The sequence below is a fragment of the Camarhynchus parvulus genome, chromosome 3 (assembly GCF_901933205.1).
Source record: "Camarhynchus parvulus chromosome 3, STF_HiC, whole genome shotgun sequence".
Taxonomy (NCBI): Eukaryota; Metazoa; Chordata; class Aves; order Passeriformes; family Thraupidae; genus Camarhynchus; species Camarhynchus parvulus.
The window spans coordinates 20,835,875-20,858,491 of record NC_044573.1 but is presented as its reverse complement, the minus strand read 5'-3'; the positions used below and the strand labels follow the sequence as shown (position 1 = coordinate 20,858,491).

General features: G+C 41.2%; 1 protein-coding gene across 1 annotated transcript in view; it reads right to left on the bottom strand.

The window, feature by feature from the left end:
• The window catches only part of PTPN14 (protein tyrosine phosphatase non-receptor type 14), a 110,364-nt gene that overhangs the window by 56,066 nt on the left and 31,681 nt on the right, over positions 1-22,617 (bottom strand). The window contains exons 2-3 of the mRNA XM_030946687.1: positions 14,529-14,854; positions 7,790-7,959 (exon numbers count right to left, since the gene is read on the bottom strand). Of these exons, the coding sequence (XP_030802547.1) occupies positions 7,790-7,959; positions 14,529-14,702 (344 nt within the window). The 5' untranslated portion in view covers positions 14,703-14,854. The remainder of the gene's footprint in view (positions 1-7,789; positions 7,960-14,528; positions 14,855-22,617) is intronic.

Genomic DNA, 22,617 nt, shown 5'->3' with positions numbered 1-22,617 from the left:
GTCATGCAGGCTGTCAAGAGCCATCTAAAACCACAGGAATTCTGTTCCAGCAAAAATTTATTTGCCTCGTATCAATTTATAAAATTTCAGCTCCAGAGCTCCTACTGCTTCCTCTGGGAGATCTCACCATGATATCTCACAAATACTCTAATGAATAAGACACTTAGATTAGGGACAGGGAGTTCCCATCCACTTGTCCCAACTCTTTTGCTGTCTTTCAATACTCAGCACATACCCACAGCACACCTATTAGTTCTTCTAGCTAAACAGGAAAGAAACAGTACCACCACATACAGGGCAGTTGACACCCCATGCCCTTTCACTGTTGTTTCACACCATTCCTCTGTAAAAACTTATCCAGTAATTTGACTCTCCAAATCATTTAGCTGAGAACACAAGCTTTGACGAGATTCATGGGATTAAATTATCTTCCATTTCTAAGGGCTGCCACTCTTACACATTCTTACCCTGTCCTTTTCTGTTCATTTGATACAGCTTCCATGTATAGCAGCAACTGTTTTAATTCATGTAAATCATTTAACACTGCAGTCCATTGAGCCAAAGCTTTCTATAAAATAGAAATATTATATATATATATATAATACATATATAATGATAGAGTTGGAAATATTCTAGAAGAAAGAAGCACTCGTTTATGCTACACAAGGGTTCAGCTCAATCTAAGAAACAAAGGGAACTGACAAATTTTACAACTGGAAATAGCTAAAAACACAGGACTCTTCTGACCCTTAATATCATATTTATGTTGGAGACAACACCATTGCTTCTTAGTGAAGAGGAGGTGCATCATCTTTCCAGCTGGGCAAGCCACAGGGCTGTTTCTGGTGCCAAGAGGGAAGGCTGTGTGTCAGGGCCTTTCCTGTGTGGTGTGAGTAGAGCTCATCAGCACGAGCACCGTAGCCATGACACTTCCCAGAAAAGCAAGCAATGAGTGCAATCATTTTTCTGGAAACTACATAGCCTGCCTCCAGATAAGATCTTTCCAAGACAGCAGGCATGCTCCTAAAACATGTGCTGGTAAGTACACCATAAACACAAACTGACAAAGGCTCCTAGGAAGAGACAAAGCAAGACAAAGCAGTGAGACTTCTGCTGCCTGAAAACTAAACTTTTTTCCACTCTGTTACATACCAGTGGCACTGAAGGTTTAAATTCTGACTTAAATCTCCAGATGCAAGAGACCAAACTCTGGACTTGTTTTTATCATTCCACCTTCCTATTTGCCATGTATCACTCAGTTCTCTCTTATTTACCAATCCACTCATGCAATCCAAAACATGCATCTCTCTTCTCCTCCCATCCTGCATGCTATTTTTCTGTACTTTCATAGAAAATTTGTTAAATGTCAGTACATTTTTGAGGTCCACTGGCATTTAAAAAAATCCTGTGGGTCTATCTGTGGTGTAGCAACAAGCACAGCCACACAATCAGTCACAGTCCTCGCTTCAGGCAAGCACAGTCCAGGATGTCTGGAACCAATCTGATTGTACACATTGTGCTGTTTTTTCCAGCACAGTGTGATATTCAAAATAATTATTTTGGACAATGAAGCCAAACCAACTACCATGAGCTCAAAAGTACACACAGAGACTTCTGCAGCCACAAGCTGCAGGTGTGACCAACCATGAAAAGCAAAGCAGCCTCATGTACTTGTCACATGTAAATGTTACGTCCTTAACAGCCAAAAGAGTTCCACTTCACTGAGCTTGCCACAAAACCAGGCTGGCACAGGGACGATATGTGACATCCAGCCTTAACACAGAAATTAAAAGCACAGTGTAAGGAGCAGTAACTAGCAGAAAAGACTGCAGTGACTGGTAGAAATCTGCAGCTTGTCTTAAAAGCTAGCTACACAGGAGGATGTGAAACTTTAGCTTTAAAAAAAAAAAGAAAAGCACAGCAGACTAAAAGCAAAGATTAGCTCAGGTAGGCAAGACATCTAACAAGGACTTTTTTGAGGGAAGGCAAAAAGTCTAGTATTTGTTAAAACAGATTTGCGAAAACATTTTTCCCTGTAAATATGAAACACTCAAACGCTAATTTTCCCCCTCTCCTTTATACTCATATAATTTTAAAATTCATATAGTCCTAGGAGTCTGTACTTCTTTATGCTTTTAAAGAACTTCTGCTTAAAATGTCTTCACCTACACTCATAGAAAAACAAAGAAAGGGAAAGGCTGGGAACAGTGAAGAAGAAATATTTCCTCAAAAGACAAACAAAAAACCAGCTACAAGAAATACTGAAGAAAAGAGTATGGCAGCAAAATATCAGGGAAAATAAATATTCACTTAGTTAAAAGAGGGTAAGTTTGAGGCCGAATTTTCCCAGACCATCCAGAAAAGAGGCCTGGGAGCCATAGGCTCTAATTTTCCACCTGCAAACACATTCATTCCCACACTTCACAGGTGCAGCCATCCCATTCCAAACACTGTTTCCTTTCACAGGAAAGCTGTACAGCACGTTCTTCTGGGGAAATGCAGAGCTGACAGCTGAACTTGGGGCAGAAGCCCAGTGCAGCACACTGCAGGTGCTGGAACATGTCCCTCCCTGCAGAGCTGTGCATGCCAGACCTACCATGCAGAGCTCCACAGGGACCCAGCTCCATGGGGGCACCCATACTGGGAACTGCTATCACTTCCCAGAATTATTTCCCACTCTGCAATAGCACAAAAGCCACTGGATACTACTGAGTACAGAGCACCTAGTAAGATACTGAAAACTTCTTCCAGGAAAGAAAAAAGCAAACCAGGGCAAAGCACACCTTTATTCCTTCACAGGAGGCACAGCAGTATCATGTGCTAAGAAAGAGATACTGTGGGGAGTAAAATGTGACTTCAGTTTTCCCTTAGAACTGTGGGAAGGGGAGAAAAGAAAAAGGTCCTGGATTGTCTGATAATTGTGCAGAAAGCAGCATCGCACCCACATTTTCAGAAAGCCACAAGAGTGTGTGGGTTCTCTGTTTTTGGAACAAGAGCACAGTGAAAGCAAGCTTGTTTACTTTAGACACTGTACAAAGACTTTTTTTAAAAATAAATGCTTGAAAGGATGCCTCCTCTCTGAGGAGCTAGCAGAAAATAAAAGGCAGATTTATATGTCTAATCTATGCAAATATCTACTCTACAGGGCATCACAAAGACTGCTTTATATCAGACAGTATGCAGATCCCAGGTGCTTTAAATATGCCAAAAGCACAGGCAGCATCTCCATCTGCAATGGCTGCTCACTGAGAACAGCTGGATGACTAAAAAGAGGTTGTCTAAGTAGCCTTCCATGAAAAATGCTTTTTGCTAATGTGCCAATCCCCATACTCCCACCCAAATTACTCCTGCTATAACTGCCATTGAGTCTGAAGAGGGTTTTTTTGTTGTTGTTGTTTGCTTGTTTTGGGTTTTTTATTCTGTTTATCACAAATTCTTCTAGAAATTTTCAAATTGTAGAAATAATAACATGGTGAAAACTCCTACTGACAACTTAAGGAATTGTCATGGAGTTTTAATTAATCTGTAAAAATGGAAAACATCAGTGGGACTGGGGACCAGTAGAATACCATGACCAGTGGGCAGGGAGATTTTGGAATCACTGAGATGTCGGAAGAGACAGGATTAAGAACAGGGAATATATACAGAAGGGAGCCTCAATTCAAGAGAAAAGAAACAGAGTAGAAATAGTAGAGAAATAAGAGGTCTAGAAGGTAGCAAAGAGCTTTCCCTAGGAGAAGGCTTAATGCCAAGAGTACAATGCTCTGAAAGTAAGGCAATATTTAGCAATATTATAGCAATATTTATGTCGTGGCCACTACCAGAAACAAAAAACAGGTACTCTACAACTGGTGTCTGCTTTCTGTATGTTTCTCTGGGACATCCTTGGGAAGCATCCACCACAGGTCAGGAAACATGACTGCCCTGAGTAGCCCCAGCATTTGCATTCAAAACCACAAACTGAACAAGGCTGACAATGTCCTGCAGGTGCTTCTTACCCTGTCCCAATGATTAACTTCATCCAAAGAGAAAAACCTCTACACCACTAACATTTTCATCTTCAAGCATCAGTCTTGTATCAAAGAAGGAAAGAACTGCAAGCCAGAGTCAGATGTGACCTACTAAAACAATTAATGGGCTCCCCAGAGTCCTCTTCACTTCATCCTTTCTTGCAGGTCTCAGAGGTTGGCTTCTAAGAGCTTAAAAGCTAAATAAACTGCTCTGGCAGTCTTGTCTTTTCATTTTCTTTACCACAGGCTCTCATGTTATCAGAAACACCTCTTACAAATTAACTACAGGCATCTATCCCACATGAAGACATGGCAGTATTTGTGTTTATATGGCTGGTGCCTGCAGCTCTACAGGTCCTAAATAACCAGTTGCATGGCCAGCCCAGGTAGCACACTCACCCACTCAGCATCAATCCACAATTTGAAATTATGGGGTCACTTGGGCACAAACTGAAATACATGGCACGCCTTCTAACCACAAACCCCCTTCTTTACTGCAAAGGTGACTGAAAAGATTTCCCAGAGTAAGTGTGGAATCTCTCCTTCCATTAATATAGTCCATGGTCCTAGAGCAATCTCCTCTAGTTGACCTTGTTCTGAGCAGACAATCTCCTATCTCCAGAGATACCTTCCAACCTCAACCATTCTGCAACTGCTGCTTGCATTTGACTTCAGTAAATCACCTGCCCTTCCCACACTGTGACTCCCTGTGAGGGACAGCACTGACTCCTCACGACACCGCTGTTCCACTCCTCTCCCAGCATGGCACATGTGGACAGGTTTCCATCAAGTCTGTCCAGCACTGGGACACAGTTCTTGGAGCAGTGTTACTCATCCTTACTTCTGCCTCCACACTTGGCTTGTCAATACAGGAAGTTAGCAGAGAAACCATGAAGAGCTCCTGACCACTACCAACACCTGCAGGCAGCTAAAATCCATGGGCCTGGAGGCATAATTAGCATTTTCTACTTCCAGCAGTAATGATAAGATGTAAAGGAGTTATAATTTTATAAATACTGTAGTATTGGTACCAGCATTCTTCCTGTTGGTCCCAACCACCAAACAACAGCCAAACACAAAATGGTTCACATACTGTTTTGAATTGTTCACATATTTTTGAAAGAAAGATCTTTCAGATGATTTTTCAAATAAAATTATTAAGGAACACTACCTCAGAGCCAGTACCAACACCCTAAGTAATGCTCCTCTCAAGAAACAGAGCCTAAAAACTTGCATCATTTTCCTTTTTTGCAATGACAGTATGTGAAACATAGGAGGTTGCAGCCACTGGAAACAGGAAGGAATATTCAATTTGGCGACAAATTTCTCAAAGCCAGCTATCAAGTCTATAATCCTACAGATCAGAGGCAGAGTAAACCAGCTCAGGAAACCAACTCCCTAGTGTTTGAATACTTGTGCATTATGTCAGTGTTTGCTGAAGCATTCTCAGAAGACTTCATCATCTTCAGAGAATATTAATCAACCCTGGAAACCCTGGAGTCTACAATTAACTAAAAGCTTGCTGCTGAGAGATGGGTTTCACCTTCAGCTCCAAACACAGCCAGGCAAGCTCAAGGCTGGAGTTGTTTCCACTTGGAGAAGGTTACAAAGGTGACAGGTCCACTGCTGGCAGTATGGTCACCACCTCTGCATCTTTGGCCTTTGGTGGTGGTTGTGTTTTGGGGTTGGGTTTGTTTGTGGTGGCTCTGCAGCCTCCCAGAAGGGGATGAAGTGTCTCATCACAAGTTCTGCATTTCAGACAGATTTGTCATTTGTACCTAAATATAAATCAAAAACACAGGCACTGAGTGGGCGAGTCCAGTGCCTACCTCAACATCACATGTAATCATATCATGATCAAGTCTAATCCTAGAAGCAGACACCAACAAAATAAAAGCAAATGTTGAATTAATTTACCAAGAGCCAAAAAAAACCCCTATAAGCCCACATCCATCTGTGCATCTAATCAGGTTTTAAACTAAGCCTTTCTCTGCCAGTTGTTTAAGAAGAATCCTCCAGGTCCCCTCCGTTGCCTCAAACATGAATCTACCTATTGCTGAAGGTTTGCTGCCATCACACCATCTACAGTGCAGCAATTCCACTCCATGAAACAAACAAACAAATCTTAACAGGCTATTCTATATCTGAAATCCTCTAGTAAACTGCTACACACCTTTAAAGAAACATAAAAGGCACTTATAAGACTCTACAGCTTATGCTATCAATCACTTCAGAAAGAAAAACAATTCAGCAGCCACTCCAATTGAGAGTGCTGTGAAGTTCAATTGTCACTGAAATGCTTTGTTATTACCAGCCTGGGCAGAATGAGCAAATATACCTCTGCAGGTGAGCTATGAATGAGCAATCAGCACTGCAGGCTGCAGCTTGAAGAGATAATAGCATCCAAGCAGCTACAGTGCTTCCTTGCACACAACCAGGCCAAGACTGGGCTGACAAATTGAGCAACACAACATTTCAGACATTCCGTCTGCACGTTAAAATAATTCTGAAGGAAGAGGTACTGAGGCTTCCCTCTCCCAGTACCCACAAAGCAGGAACACACAGATTCAGACAAGAATCAGTGTTTGGTCTGTTCTCAGAGAAACTGAAGTTTTATGATGCTTTTATCCCACTCTTTGGCAAGAATTCAGCACACACAGTAGTCAAGGGATGGTTTGACAGCTGCCACTTCAAGACACAACTTTTTCACATCCTAACAACACCAATTCCCCAGTTCAGTCAAATAAAGATCCTTTAAAATATGCAATCTGCAATATAAAAAATTGCTTCATATCTTGGATGCCTTCTAGAATTAAGGCCATTCTTTCTTCACTATTTACATATCTTTTCCTAGCTATTGTGACCATGTGGCGAATTCCAGGGTTTCAGCAATAGCAGGTTTTTTTCAGTGGCAAGGCCTCTGCCACCCTGAAGCCTTCATCCACTTATTCCAGGCTTTACCTTCAGTTGTGTTGATACAACTTTGCTCAGACTAGATAAATGAAATAATTTTGGTTAAAAAGAATACAATTCCACCCCTTTTTAGGTGCGGTGGGCTTTTTTCTCCTCACTCTCTTTTTTGTATTATTAAATTTCAATACAGCACAGATGTGCAAAAACCACCCAGTGATGTGGTTTACAAAAATAGCCCCTCAAAACAGTTGTATTGTTACAACTGCAGCGCAGGGCTCTGAATAAAAGAGTAATTCCCACTGAAGTTGTTTGCAAAGGTACGCCCTGATCATAATTAAAGGACTAATGCCCTCTTAACAGTTGTAATCTTTTTGTGAAGCATAAGGGAAAATCAAGAGTGGGATGAGCAAAACCTGAAAAAAAAATGCCAAAGTTCACTTTCACCAAAGCACACGTAGGCTTAAGAATAATAAACTAAAACTCTATACAGAATTTCTTTGTGGCTTCCTTTTCACCAGTAGAAAGTTACAAAAGAAAATCCATGGTCACCATGGTCCTTTATAAAATTTACGTCACATTTTTAGTCATATAACTATAATTCCCATTTTTTCCCCTGCAGTTGGTCATTGCACAATCTTTCAGTGAGACACCTTTTTTTTTTTCTTCTGCCCAAGCAGATATAATCAAGTGGTGACTTCTCCTACTTTTTTCCCATTTGGGCAATCATCAGAAAAGGAAATAAGCAGATGATACCTGAGCAAATACTGAATGATAGAAACAGAGCAAGTGTTTCTCTCAGATGCCCTGTCACAGTCCCATTCTCTCCCAGCTCTATCCCAATACTGTGAACAGAGGGAAGCACATACCTTGTCACCTCCTGCTGCAGTCGGGAAACACTGGGCACGTAGAACATCACCCCAAAGAAAAGCAAAGGCTCATTGGCAAATTTGTCCAGCTGCTTCTTCAGAGGCTTTTCCAGTTCAACCCAGCGGTCTTGCTGGTTCTTGCTGAGAAACCAAAGGCCGAAGTAGTGAGTCTAGACAGAGAAACACATGAGTGTCAGTTTACCTTTGCCAGCTACATCACTCACACAATGTCACAAATGCAAATAAGAACAGATGGCACTGTGTACATTTTTCCATATGCAAAACATGAGTAATTTCTTTTTTACTGCCTTTTTTTGTGGGACACTTTGAAGACAATGACAAATTAATATTGCAATATACAGTGCTCTATCTGCCTTCTACCATCTCTCCTAAATGCATATTGAAGAGCTTTACATGACATTGTGGCATAGGTGACATAAATGATTCACAGAAAGTGTCTGAGTGTTTTCTTAAGGGACACCTGTGCTTTGTGAACAGACAGCAAACACTAAGCCTGAATTAAAGTGCAAAGGCTTCATGAGACTTTGAATCAGGCCCACTGCACACAGAGGACAAGGGCTCTTCCAACTAGGAAAAAAAAAAGAATGCTCCAACTAAGAAAAAGAAAAAAGAATGCAAACTCACATGCATATGTCAAAATATATCTACCAATACCATTTACCCGACACAGAATTGTTCACTCTTCTTTTTTTTAAGACATTCACAAGGTTTTATGATGGACAAGTATACAGTTAGAATGTGCACATCACACACAAGTTGTTTGCTTGAGGCTCTACAGAAATACCAGGTTGGAAACCTCAGCTGTTTCCTGCCCAGTGCAAATCTCAATGGCTGTAGCAGCTCCTGTATGAGCCACGTGGGACTGCTGCTGGTGAAGAGGAATTAACACAGAACAGAACTCAGAACTACAGCTACAAAGTGGCAATAAAGCAGCTGAAGGAATAGCCAATCCATCATGAAGAATTTTATTGAAAAGCTCTTAAATATCAAGTCCTATGACTGCAGATCTGAAGAAAAAGTGAAAAACATTGTAGCAGACAAATTGCAGATGTTAAACTTTGCAAAATCCACCATGAACAGGCTGTTTCATGCTGGTATGGATGTTTCTATAAAACCCATTGCACACACCATGACTTAGCACACAACACAAGGACAAGTAATACAATACCAAAAATTTTAAATGTTTACAAATGGCAACAAACCAGTAGGGAAGCACTGCTCCAACTACTTTATAGCTGAAGGCATGCAAGAGACAATGATGCAAGACTCTGAATGGGAGCACAGGTGTACTTACTTTAAGGTCTCATTACATACATATTTTCAACTTTGGACAACATCCAGACTAGCATTTAACTAAGGTGATAACTAATTGAACTTGATTCCTCATTTAAGCCTGACAAACAGCTTGAGCACTGCTCAGTCTGGTACAGTGAAGCAAACTTGTTCTTTTGTAGCATTTCCTCCTAGAAATTAAAGGTATCTTCAATAAATCAGTCAAACAATCAATCAATCTATCTAGGGCACAAATTAATCAAGAAGTCAGCATCTCCCACAGGATAAACTTCAAACAAAACTAACCTCACAAATGTTCCCTGATATATTTCTACTCTCCCTTTGTAGTCACCAGTGGATAAAAAGTTCTTTCTGATGAGTTCACCATGGTAGTAATTAGATTAAAATGAAGGTGGGAGGGACAGTGGAGGCAGCAAAGAAAAGGAATTAATGTGAAGGCAGAAAAAAGCAGTGATTTTACCACCTCTAAAGGGAAACCCTTTAACACATTTGAAAATCACTGCAGGGCAGCTCATCCTCAGCAAGAAACAGTGTGGAGATGCAAAAACAGAGTTTCCATATTACTTGAAAAAGTAAACATTCACAACATCTAGAACCCCAATTTTGAAGTGTGAAGTATCTGTAAAACATCTACCAAAGAAGAAGATTTGGACTCTGAAGCCTGGAAGAGTTATTCAAGGAATTCAGGGATTGCAATTAAACAGCTCGAATGAGCACAGTCCCTCCCCTTTGAGTGGGGGCTGGGAGACAGCACAAGTTTAGATTTGCTACAGTAGAAAGGTTCTTCAAGTACCAAATCTAGAAGCAATTCCAAGGAACAAGAAGTAAATTAAATACAGTGTTGGAGCTTCTAGATTACAGCAGGTACTGCGGAGCAAACATAGCAGCATGAATTTTGCACAACTAGAAGACAACAGTTTTCCTGGAAAGCAGCCTGGAGAGGATCAAGCTAAAGCACAGGAACTGATAGCAGAGCAGAGTCCATGTCACAAATTCATGCACTTTGCAGAGACAATACACAGTTATTTGAAAATCAGGTCCCTGTTGCCAGCAACTTCACTTCTTGAAAATGTAATGTGTTTTTTAAGAACCTACAGTGGAGGACTCCTGTAGCCACTACTGTACACACCTGAAGAGACCCTCCCCCCTACGAGTATCAGTGATCCCCAAAGGGAACCCAAAAAGGAACAGAAGAACGTGGGACTGGAAACGGCTGGACCACCAAGTTCAGCATGCTACGAGAAGGCATTTGCCTCTCCAGCAGGTGACTCATGCCATGCTGTCCAGTCCACAAAGCACCCCAAAAATTAGTTGAGGTTATGAAAAATTGGGATCTTCTATCTATAAGCAGCTGATTAAAAACTAGGTTGATTCCAAAAGCTGGTCTGTTTGTCCATCTGCACTTGGATTTCCATGGAATCAATATCTATACCTACAGATGTCAGGCTCTGAAGTAACACATATTGCCCTTGAGGTTTTAAAATTCGTCTCACCTACCCCACATGACTTCATAGGTGGTACAAGGAAATTGGTTCACACTCCTCCAGGAGCTGCAGTCCTCTGCTAAAGCAGCAAGCAAGAACCAGAGCACTTGGGTGCCAGAATGAAAAGGTGATTCTCAAAATACAGTGAGTCCCAACACCAGACATACAAAAACTGCACTGGGAAGTCTTAAAATAGGTGACATTATAGCTGCCAGTTCAGAAGCAACATGAATTGTTTTGGACTTGGCCTTAGCTATCCTCCCAAGTCCAGAACTACCCCTGCATTTACATTGGGCCAAACAAGTAGAATGGTCACCCTCAGGAGATGACAGAAAATCACTAAACCACCAAATGTCATTCTAAAAGATTCATCAAGCCCAGCTCAGTGTTTGTTAAAGCATCTGGTTAGTCGGCCAACTAAATATTTATTCTTGAGAAAGAGACGAACTTCCAGTTTCTCCAGGCAAAAAAAGTTAAGCCATGCTACCCCAGCACACTTGAACAGAGGGGAAGGTGCCATTTACAGCAGCCATTTATTCATAGAAGGTCTTTTGTCCAAGCACTGCCTGAACCCCATCTTGGTCTTGCTGGCAACACGAGTCAAATCAAGCCATGTTTGGGGGCAACCTGGCTGCAAAACCCCAGGTTTCAGTTGTGCCCTAAAAGAAAGGAGCACCTTCTGGGCCACTAAAGTAAAGGTCAGAACGGCAGCAAAAGGCCAGCTCTGCACAGTGGACAGCACTTGCCTGTGGTGCTCAGTTCACCAATGTCCTGCTTTGGTTGGGGGCCTATAGGATGACAGTAATGGACATACCATTGTGAAATTTGGCTCACAAGAATAATTTTGGTTGGAAACAACCTTCTTGCCCTCTCCCCCACTCACAATACATCAGAGCACACCACCTTTAAACATTTTAACATTTTAGAAAGTGAATTAAAAAGAACAAAAAGGATAAGGAAACATGAAGACTCCCAACATATTTGTACAGATTACTCTGCTACTTCAAGTCTGGAAGTGGAATGGAAAAATGCCATTATATTGAGGAAAAATCCTTTCCATAAACTGTGCACATACATACAAGATTATAAAATGACATTTTGGACCTTTTCTTTCCTCTGCCTTCCTCCCCTCTTCTTGTCTTCACCTTTTACATAATGCTGGAATGAGAGCTCACTTAATTGGAACTGGTAACTGTTTAAGTAGAAGACCTGATGCTTTGTCAAGAGCTTTGCTGAAAAGGATAAAACCAGATTTTACAGTAGTTACATGGCTCCACTTTCTGCTGACCTATTCCTGAACCCTGAGTCAGTCAGGCAGGGAGTTGCATTCCCCAGAGATCAAATAGAAATATGCATAATCCACCAGATACTGTTTTTCAGTCATGTGTGGTATGATCGACAGTCCCTCACAACAAGGCATAATCTCAAAGGGTTTTGCTTTTCAGCAGGAAGGGTTTGGACAGTTTTTTGTTCATTTCTAAGAACTGGATTGAGTGAGACATGGATGCATTCCTAACTTGAAGGTAAAAGCTGTGGTACACCTAGGATTTATTTGAACATAAAACCAAACTGAGGTATTACCTGAGACTGCAAGGAGGAGACAAACAGGATTTTAGCACTGTTTTGCTAGCATGGGACTTAATGAAGGTTGGCTTACCCTTACTTGTACATCACAGCTTGCAAATCAGGATTTCTAAGAAAAGGCATATGCCAGCTGCAGTTTTTGCTGCATTCAGGGAATTTTAAAACTCTCTCCACAATATGAATGCTTGCAAGGATTTTTGCCTCAGGTATACTTAACAGGCTTCTCTACTCAGCTATCCAGTTGCACAAATCTTGTAGAAATTTGAGCTTTGTGAAAATATTTTTGATCCTTCTGTAGAATTTGGGTGGACTGTGAGTTCAAAAACTATGGTAAACCTAGAGAGGAAAGGGGACAGTCATCAAATTACCTCATCATCCTTACAAACAGTGGCAGGAAGACTACAGGGCAGAATAAGAATTGAATTTGGGGTCTGAAAGAAAGAACAGCACCAGGCACCTCCAAGCTTGCCAGCTCCAATTATTCCTCATCCAAGGAGCAAAAAAGATACAGGGAGACCCTCTCAGAGTTGAAAGAGGTAGGTAATTCTCTCCTTAAAAAAAAAACCAAAACACCCACTTCTGTCAAAAAATGCTGCACTGTTGAAATCTGAACTTTACAAAACCAGTTCAACGTTGCCAAAACCTTGTTTAGAAAAAATAGCAGGGAGGGTGATGAAAGAAGGGGAATGCGTTCCAACAACATCAAAGCATTCTCTTCTATGTTGTTAAAATATTTTTTTATCTTGAAACACAAACTTTTTGTGCTGACATATTTCTTTTTGCATGACAGAAATAATTTTGAAAATTAAAAAAACCCAAAGCAATAGAAAACCCCCATAGAACTGAACACAGACCTAAACAGCTTCCTTTGCTACTCCACTTTCTAATTTAATTTCTCTGGAAAATTTTGGAACTTCAGGCTTTGTTCCAAAGTGGAACAAAACACATTCTGAGATCACAAAATACTTTGTGGAAAAGAACACTGACCTGCTGACAGAGCTATTGTTTGCAAATGCAGGTGGACCTCCAGAGAGAATCAGGAGGCCCAAGACTTGTGCTGCACCCACTAGATAAGCTCACAAGGAACATGAGGAGAATCACTTCATTCATTTCAATGCTTTCTGCATCAGAAGGAAAGAGAAAACTTTGGTTCTTCCCTAAGGACACCCGAGGACATCACCAACAGAAAGAAAAACAAAAGGAAAAAATTATTTATTGATAAATCTTCATCTCTGGAAGTAAAGGGGGGAGGGGGAACGATTCCACTAAAATTCATATTTAAAACCAAACAAACCACCCAAGTATGAAGAAAACTATGCAATATTCCCTCTGCCCTGTTCCCGCCTGCACATTTTCCAGCCTATTCTGGACACACACAGAGAATTCTCCCGTTCTTCTCCCATTCTTTATCATTATAAAAAAAAAAAAAGAGAAAAAAAGAATTTTTGTTTAATTTTCAGATATTGGAGTTATTTGTATGCTACCTTCTAGCTGCCCCCACTACCATGGGCAAACTGCATAAAACACTGCACGATTTTTAATTTCCTCAGCTATGCTTTACAGAAAGTATCATCCAGGACAATCAGATGATAACACAGCAACTTCCAGGCAATGGTTTTCCACTTATGATTTGCAGAAGTCTAGAAGCATGTAGGATACACACAGGGAGCCCACAGAAGGTAAGAAAAGTCAGTCAGTTCACTTGTGCCATGCACATTGGAGAGGTATTTCTATAAAGGATTCAACACTTAAATACTAAACACTTCAACACAGCAAGAAGTAGAAAAGTAAGGATTTCAGTCTTGAATAAAGACTGGTTTCTTCAACATTTCCAGAAGCATTGGGGATGTAAAAGAAGCCTTTTAGGATTTCAGATGTGAAATATTAAACAAAACCAGAAGGAAGAAAAACCCCACTAGTAGAACACAACTGTTAGTGTTACTGTTGCCCTCTTCAGTTTTATAGTAACAAGACTATTTACATAAAGGCAGATGTTTAAAAGCCGGTAGTCTCCTTTCCATTTGTATAATTCAGCCATCAGTGCCGTGAAACCAGGGCTACATTCAGAAAAAAGTTACTGTAAGTTGTCCTTTGGCATCCCAGCTCAAAAGTAACACTCGCGGCTTTCTAAGAAAGGAAACTTGGTGTTACAAAGAGCTCTCAAAGCTAGGATGGATGAGCAACAGCCCAAAGCCCCGAGCGCCGTTTCATGCAATCAGAGTGTGTTTGTCCAAGCTCCAGCTGCTGATCATATCTGGCCAGCCCTGAGAACAACATGACTCAAACGCACAGACTGCCTGAGCTAAAAACGCGTCCAATTATCCAGTGACAGATGGCCCTTCCCGAGCTGCCCTTACCTCGCGTAACTCCAGCCTCTGAGCGACAGCCTCCAGGCACTCCTGCCCCGTGCTCTCCACGGACAGGGTGCACTCGATCACGTTGCTGTCCAGCAGACGGATCCTGGTCACGAAGCAGTTCTTGCTCAGCACGTTGTAGCGCCGGGTCCGCCGCAGTTTCAGCCCGAAAGGCATGGCTGACGGCCGGCGGGATCGCCCCTTCCCCGGGCTCTCCCCAGAGCTAGCAGCACACTTGTCCACCCGCCTCGAAGGCTTCTTCAGCTGGCACTACTCTCCTCCAGAAACGGAGGGAGCTGTCCATTCCTGGGGCAAGCTCCAAGGGATTCCTGCAAAACACACACAAGTAAGGAGACTGAAGCGTGAAACAAGAAGTTCCTGAAGTTCAGTGGGGAAGAAAAAAAGTTTAAGAGTCACATTTTAAAACCATGAAATAAACACCTCCACACACAGGATTGCCAGGCACTCACTACATATCCCAAATGAATACCTTACACAACAAATCTTCCAAAATACTGTTTTGGCGCTGAATTTAAAGCACGGATTTAATTGCAAAGCCGTTCTTTGAGAGGCTCAGTACAAACAGCAACTCTCCAGGGCACACATCCAGAGGTGCTAACTCTCCCACCATTACCCCCACCACAGGGGTCTATAACATAATCTTCGAGTTTTCATGCCCTCGGGCCAGCTTTGAAACCTAGTTTAAAAACCTAAGGAATAGAGGCTTTGAAAAGAGGCGCGATCTTGAAAGAAGAAAGGCTGGCTGCGGGTCCGCAGGAAATGCAGGCACTCAGCACCTCCGAAAAAAATCAAACCTAAAATATGCATGTGAAAAGCAAGAGGCATCCGAGCCATTTCAGAGGAGCCTGCTCCGAGGCAATCCCTCACATTCTGCTGGCTTCCAGCTCCCAACCCTCCTAGGTGGAATGAGTAATGGCAGGAACGCGGCTGCCAGAGACCGGGGCAACACCGAGTGGGAGGAAGAGAACACATATTCTAGATATTGTTTCCAGCTAGTACTCCTAAAATTTATCAGGGACACATGCAACTGCTGAGCCAAAACACAAAGTAGATAGAAGAACTAGAGATACAGAAGTAATGACAGTTATGATGTATGATCCTCACTTGCAAGAACCACTTCTTTTAAACTGAAACAAACCAAAAAAGTTTAGTTAAAACCAGGTTCAAGCTGAACTAAAACAAAGCATTTGCACTGACATAACCAGCTCTAAAATGCCACTTTCCACCTGCCGAGAGGAATGAAACAAATAGCAAATTACTTGCTACCAGGTCTTCCTGGTTTTGTTTGAATATTCTAGAGCAAAAAGTAGAGGAGCACTAATGGTGACATTTAAGAGTCCATTTCTCTTAACCAATAGTACTGCAAATGAAAAACTAGATCCCATTTCCTCATTTCTTAAGAGCAAGGGAAGGCAGTGCCAGCAGAGTATGCATCATTTGAATGCATCAGCTGAGTGTGACATTTCAAACAGAGAGTACATTGCCCACATGTATCCCTTGGCACAGAACTGCATGAATCAGTTATTTTCAGTTTTTACTCAATTTAGTTGCTATAGAGATAATTAAAAGCTGCCCAATGGACTACAGTGGTTATCATTACACTAGAAAAATAACTATCACATTTTTACATGAAGTGTATTTTCCAAAGCCAGTATAACTTGACATTTATTAGGGAGTTAGAGCAACACAAACATAACAAACAAAAAAACCACAAAAAAAACCCAAAAAAACAAACCCACACAAACAGAAAACCACTGGTTAGGTGTGTGACTAGCCTGGTAGTCTACCAGCATCACCAGACAAAAGCCTAGAGACTGAGAGGGAGCACTGCTATTTGACTGAAGTGCAAACAAACCTATCAAATTAGCTGCTGTGGTTTAATCTCCCATTTTTAGCTTTCATGGGTACAGACATACTGTATTATTTTCATGCAATTGCACGAAGAGAGCTGTTATACCTTGCATTGCTCTAACACCAGAAGCCATCAAAGACATATAAATACATCCTCACAACAATCTGATGAGGCAGGGACATGTTACCCAAGACTCACACAAAAGGAGTTGAAAAAAACATTCACCAGCTCATCCAACACTGCTCAGAACAATGGCTGCAGACCTCATCATCACCATGCAGGACAGGCTACTGCTTTAAGCCCTGGCCAACTACTCACCAACTACCCTGCTGACCAACCTATCTGAAACTACTGCCTGAATCTGAAAAGTGGGAAGAATGAAAGGAAATTACAGAGAGGAAGGGGCGGGGAGGACTACATCTGATCAAGGACAGCATTTCTGTTCAGTCTCTGGCTTCACAGATAATTTAAGCTGGACACAAGGAGAGTTTTAGCTAGTTAATTCAATTTCAAAAAATACTTTTCTCTTTCATTACTGTTAGTTGCACACATTTCCTTGCAGAGCACGAGCCATTCCCTGTATAATAATTGTACAGTTAGCAGTAGCCTAAGGATGAAATCAGTGTTAATTAAAAAACCCCAAGTGTCTGGCCTTGCTGTCCAGGTACATCTACAGCTGGACAAGCCACCCCAGAAGGGGTGTGTGCAAACACCCTATTCTGGAACAAACCCATCAGCTGCTGTGTACCAGAAACGCCAACATGGATTGGACATTAGCTGTTCTAAGTTGTATCATACACTCAGGAAAACAAGGCCAGTATTTCCCCTGCTTCTCAAAAGCAGTAAAGGAACAGGAGTTTTCCCTTAATTCTGCTGAGGGCAATCAGCTGGCACCATTTTCTCAAGGTGCAGATATACAAATGGGTTAATGAATGCACTCTGTGTAATACAGACTGGGTTACTTTCTCATTTAACTTAAATATATATATGAATTCCCAATGACATCTCACTCACATAAAAGGTCACACTTAAACTAGTTTCCAGTTAAAGAATTAAATGGGGTGGCAAGGCTGGAAATGCTTAAAAACAACTCAGATTGCCCCAGCTTGTAGAAGCTGTTAATTCTCAAATCAATGCAGGTGTCTGAGTTTTCTGTTTACACATATTCTGGATGTCTGACCAATTTCTCACTGGGTTTTCTGTTAAGGTTACTAAGTATGATCTCAAAGACGAATCATTTACAGGCACCTAAAAGTAAACTAGGTTCTTCAGTGTTTGCATCATCTTAAAAGCATCAGGAGCATTCATTTTTATTCACGGTTATTCTGTAGATGACTGAAAAAAAAGCCATTGAGAGAGAGAAATGTTTTGGTCTTCCAAATAAAGGATTATTCCATTACTGGATCTCTTTTCCCCATTTAAAGGTTGCCTGGGAGAAGCAATGTTCCTAACAAAGTCATCCCAACTGTGCAGGCATTCACAACACTCCCCTCCTCAAACTCACTCTTCCACTTAAAACAAAATCAAACCACTGAAACTAATGCAAGCCTACAAACAGCTAATCAGATAACCAGAACTTGTTCTGATGTTAACAAAGGATTTCTATTAAGAGTATTTCAGGTGTGAAAGGGAGACACAACATCTTTTAAACTGATATTTTCTATTAAGAATTTATTTTTCTGAAGAGAAATTATACTGAGCTCCTTTGGGTACTTTTTTCTTTTTTGTGTATCAATTGCTCTTTGCAAATTAAGCTCATTCTAAGAAGTATGCTGAATTAAACAAGGTTCTTAGTTAGAGCATAAGCTTTGGAATTTAAACATTCTGCTAAGTGGAAATTCTTTATGTTTAAAGTACACACTCTGTAGACCTACAAAACACACACAAAACCTTAAAGTCTTTCAACCATTTCTCAGAAAGCAGCTAGGGAAAAAAAGGTATCCTAAATGCAGTTTCATCAGTTTGAAGACAGATACAATATCTTTGTGGATTCTTGGTAAAAATTTATATTCCCCTACTTCAATGGACCAAGAGAAAGCTGAACAACAAGACAGTTCCTTTGCTATTACATACATTGGAATCAGACTTTTTATGTTATTTACTTGAAAAAGCCATACGGATAAAGTCAATGGCTGTGGAATGGGGAAGACCAAAACTGGGAAAACACAATAAAGAATGAAAACAAATTTCAAATTTGACACAGAATAAAACTAAACCTTCAATCCACAATCTCATACCAAGCACAACACAACTTGTCCTAAGAGCCTTCATTAGCAAGCAGCTTAAAGAAAACCACACAAGTCTCAGCTCAAGACACTCTTACCTATCTCTTTCTCTATGTGTGACTGAAGAGAAACATCTTTATTTGCCTGGAAGCCTTGCCAGCACACTGCAAAGGCAGCAGACACAGAGGTATGGATCTCTCCAGCAATATTTGATTCCTCCACAGCACCACTGCATCTTGCAAGGGGAGAAAGGAGGACTCCATGACCATTCTTGCAAAAAATCCTTCTCAGTATAGAAGGGGTTTCAAGAGGTATCACTCCCCCACCATTCAGTCATAGAATACTGCTGTTCATATTCCAAAAGGTAGGGGGGGAAAAAGGCATAACTCATACAACCAAGAATATCTTGCAAGCACAATGCTGGGGACCAAAGAAACATCTTCAAGATGACACAGCTATAATGGTTTAGGGAGGAAAAGGCTAATCCATTAGTGCTATTAGTGACATTAGAAACTGCTCTTCTTCACTGGCCAGTCCTACATGAAGAACTAGGTCAGATTCACACTGTGATATACAGCACAGAATTGCTTCTGATTTTTTAAGAAAACTTTGTTAGTTTCTGTATAGAATAGAAATTCTCCTTAGGAATTTAAACTACCTGATACAGATAAAAAATTGTGCTTTTCCAAACCAGTAATTTTCTTGTTGTTTTTATTTTTAATTAGATATTACAGTGAAACCAGGTCAAACCACTACTACTCAAAAAGCAAATGAAGTAATATTTTACAGGTTTTCCAAACCTAAAATGAAAATAAGCCAGAAATACTAAAAATTCTTCCTTAGTTCTCCCAAAGTCAGCTGGGACTGGCAAGATTTTTTTTTTTGCTAGTAATTTTAAAAGACAGGCTGAAGGGATCAAGGGAAGCCAAGGTGCTTGGTGGTTCATGAGGAAGAGACCATCAGGCAGAAGCTGCTTTGTGAGGTGAAGGGCACTGCTCCAGTCGTTGGGCATTCTCTCACTTAGTTAGATTTATTTGAAGGCCAGAAGTGAAGAAAAGCTTATAAATAATTAGGGGCAATATAACTCTCAGGACATTTCCAAGTACGTGACTCTCTCCTCTATTACAGACAACAGGTACAAACTGTACCACATTGAAAGGAACATAAAAAAAGAATAAATATCATCTGATACAAAACGCACTTAAAGCGGAACGCTTTCCTTCACTTCGCTTGCTTTTGTACGTAATTTCTGAGACTCCAGGAAGAAAGCAATTATTTCAAACTGCAGCCTGTATTTACCAACAGCCCCTGGCAGCCCTCCAGCATTCCTGGCACTGCAGGAGCAGCAGCACACCTAAGGGAAGTATGTAACCCTGGGCTGGGCAGAGACCGCAGCACGGCATGGCAGCTGCAAGCGGTGTGCTGGCCTGCAGTTTTAGGGAAGAGTAAAAATAACAGTGCATGGGAGATGAGGTCTGACACAATCCATCTCCATCTAGCTGAGTCGTGTCTAGAGGAGGAGATCTCTCTCCTGTGAAACAGCTCTCTCTCCCTTGAGTGCTCTCATGGCAGTTTCATGCAGGTAGAGAACAGCAAGGAACACTTCTGTGCCTAACAAGGTGTTTGTATCCCACCCATTTATGGGTGGAAGTCCCATAAAGCCTCTAATTCATCTCTGGACAGAAGAAAGGGGTATTTAACCCTTACATAATAATATGTCTTCTGCCACAAGGCCACTGTCTTCAACTACTTGTTTATACAGTCCCTGGGGAGACATAGGCCTCATCCTCAGGCATTTAAATCTCCTTAAAAATTCTTGCAGGCAGGAATTTAAATATTTACCTAATCCAAGCAGTAATAAAATTATTAACACTCTCACCTCTACATTCTGGAAGAGGAGTCAAATTACAATTGAATTTAATTTTTATAACTAATATTCTATGCAGAACTTTTAGAGTTTGTAAGCATCTAGAGATGCCATACCTGTGTGCACGGACAGATGCCAAGGCTTCCCTGGGACATTGGACTCAGAAAGACAACTGTTACCACTGCTGTGAGTCATCAGACAGCAGAGATCAAAAAACCATCTCAGTTAGCATTTCTACTTTCCCAATCCAATCACAGCTTTCCCTTTCCAGGAAAACATACATTCTCCATCAGATCCACCTCTGCTGTAACAGATGGTTTTTGATCTAAGTTGTCGTGTGTTTTCACTGTATTCAGCTTGGGCCAGTTTCTCAATTTCAGTCTAGAGAGGTTTGAATAAAGTCAAAATAACAATTTCAATTCAAAGTTAGAATTCCACCCTTTCATCTCCTTTGTGGCAGTACCCAAGAGAGTACATACTCCATAATTCTGAAGCACATAAAGATTAGTTATTCCACCACTTGTTATTCCCTCCTTGTCTCCCATGTGAAAGTACCACACTTTTAGTGTAAACACACCCTTTTTGTGCATCCACAGAACTATGCAGTTTTGTGGGTACAAATCTGTCAGACAGCACCTAAGTCCTCTCCTGTGACAAGGTCCACAGGTACCAAGTATTTCTATAGGTCCTAGCAAGTCTGTGTCCAACAAATTTTCCATTGCAGACAAGACGTGAACTTCCCAAACTGCAAATCAGCACTTTATCCATTACTTCCTTACTTATCACTCCAGAATACCCACAGCAATTCAACAGGTCTTTCTAAGGCAACTACTGATGGAGGGCTCTTTTTGAGGTAGTCTAAGCACTCTAGTGAGGAGTAACATCTGCACAAAGTAACATAACTACATGACACTTGCATTGCCATCGTGATCAGTTTTAATCCACATCAGTAATGAATGCAGAGTTACCACTCCCGCTGTAGAACGTCGTGTTCTAAAGTTTAAAAAATAAAACAAAAACAACCTACGAAACCAAAATGCCAGACTCCAGTACTTTTCCCTTCCAAATAGGAAATGCTGCCTGTCCATGCCAGGTGTCTGCAGCAGCTCCACCTCCCTGTCATGGCAGGGTTTAGGTCTGCAGGGTACAACAGTTAACCATTTACAACCCTCTCACACCTTGGCTATGTTATTGCAAGACCTCAAATTAGACACAGCCAAGAGCCTGGATGGCACCTGCCCAAGGATGCAGTTTTGTACCTGAGGGAATCTCATTTAAGAGCTCACTTCTGCCAGGAACAGAGAGAGGTCCTGATCTCTTCTCCCTCCCTTAATTCCAGAGCACATTACAACTTGTTTTGTGCCAGCTCTGAAAATCTGCTGGAACCTCCTCCTGGTTTAGCCACTTCACCCCTCTAACTCAGTAAGAGAATATGATCCTTTTCAGCTTGGTTATTGAGTTTAGATAGCTCACAGCAGAGCCCAGATTGAGTAGTTCATCTGGCAGAGGGAAGAAGAGAACCACAGAGCTCAGAGAAGGACAAATAAGAGCAATTCTGCCTTAATTGAAGCAGTTGGTCAGGTCTGGAGAGCAGTTTGTGAAATCACAGCCCAAGGAAAGCTCCTGGTCTCAGCAAGCAGAGGAGCTCCCCAGAACACATCCCCATTATGCCTGTATTGCAAAGCTATGTTGGAATCAACATTTCTTGATCTGAAATAACCAGTTGATTCAAATTGCACTAATTTTTTTGTTCCCCCACTCCAAAATAGAGCATTCTGTAATTAATGTCTATAAGGGGAGTTAACATTGCAACATCTCTATGTGTTATGCTTTCTGCATGGGACAAGCCATTCAGAAGAGGAGAAGCAAGAGCAAGACCAGCTTCCTGGTATTCTGGCACATCTTTCTTTTAGACCTTGTACAATATCTGGTCTCTAAGTGCCAGCCTTCAGAAAAGGCACGAGGCCCTGCAGCCTAAATTTTCCCTGAACACTTCATAGTAATGAAAGATCAGGAAAGCCTAACCATTATTGTAAGGGTCAACTATTTAAAGCCTATTATAATCAAGTGACTTAAAAATGTCTGAGTATATTTGACAGGATTCTTTACCTTTTGTCCCTATTTTAC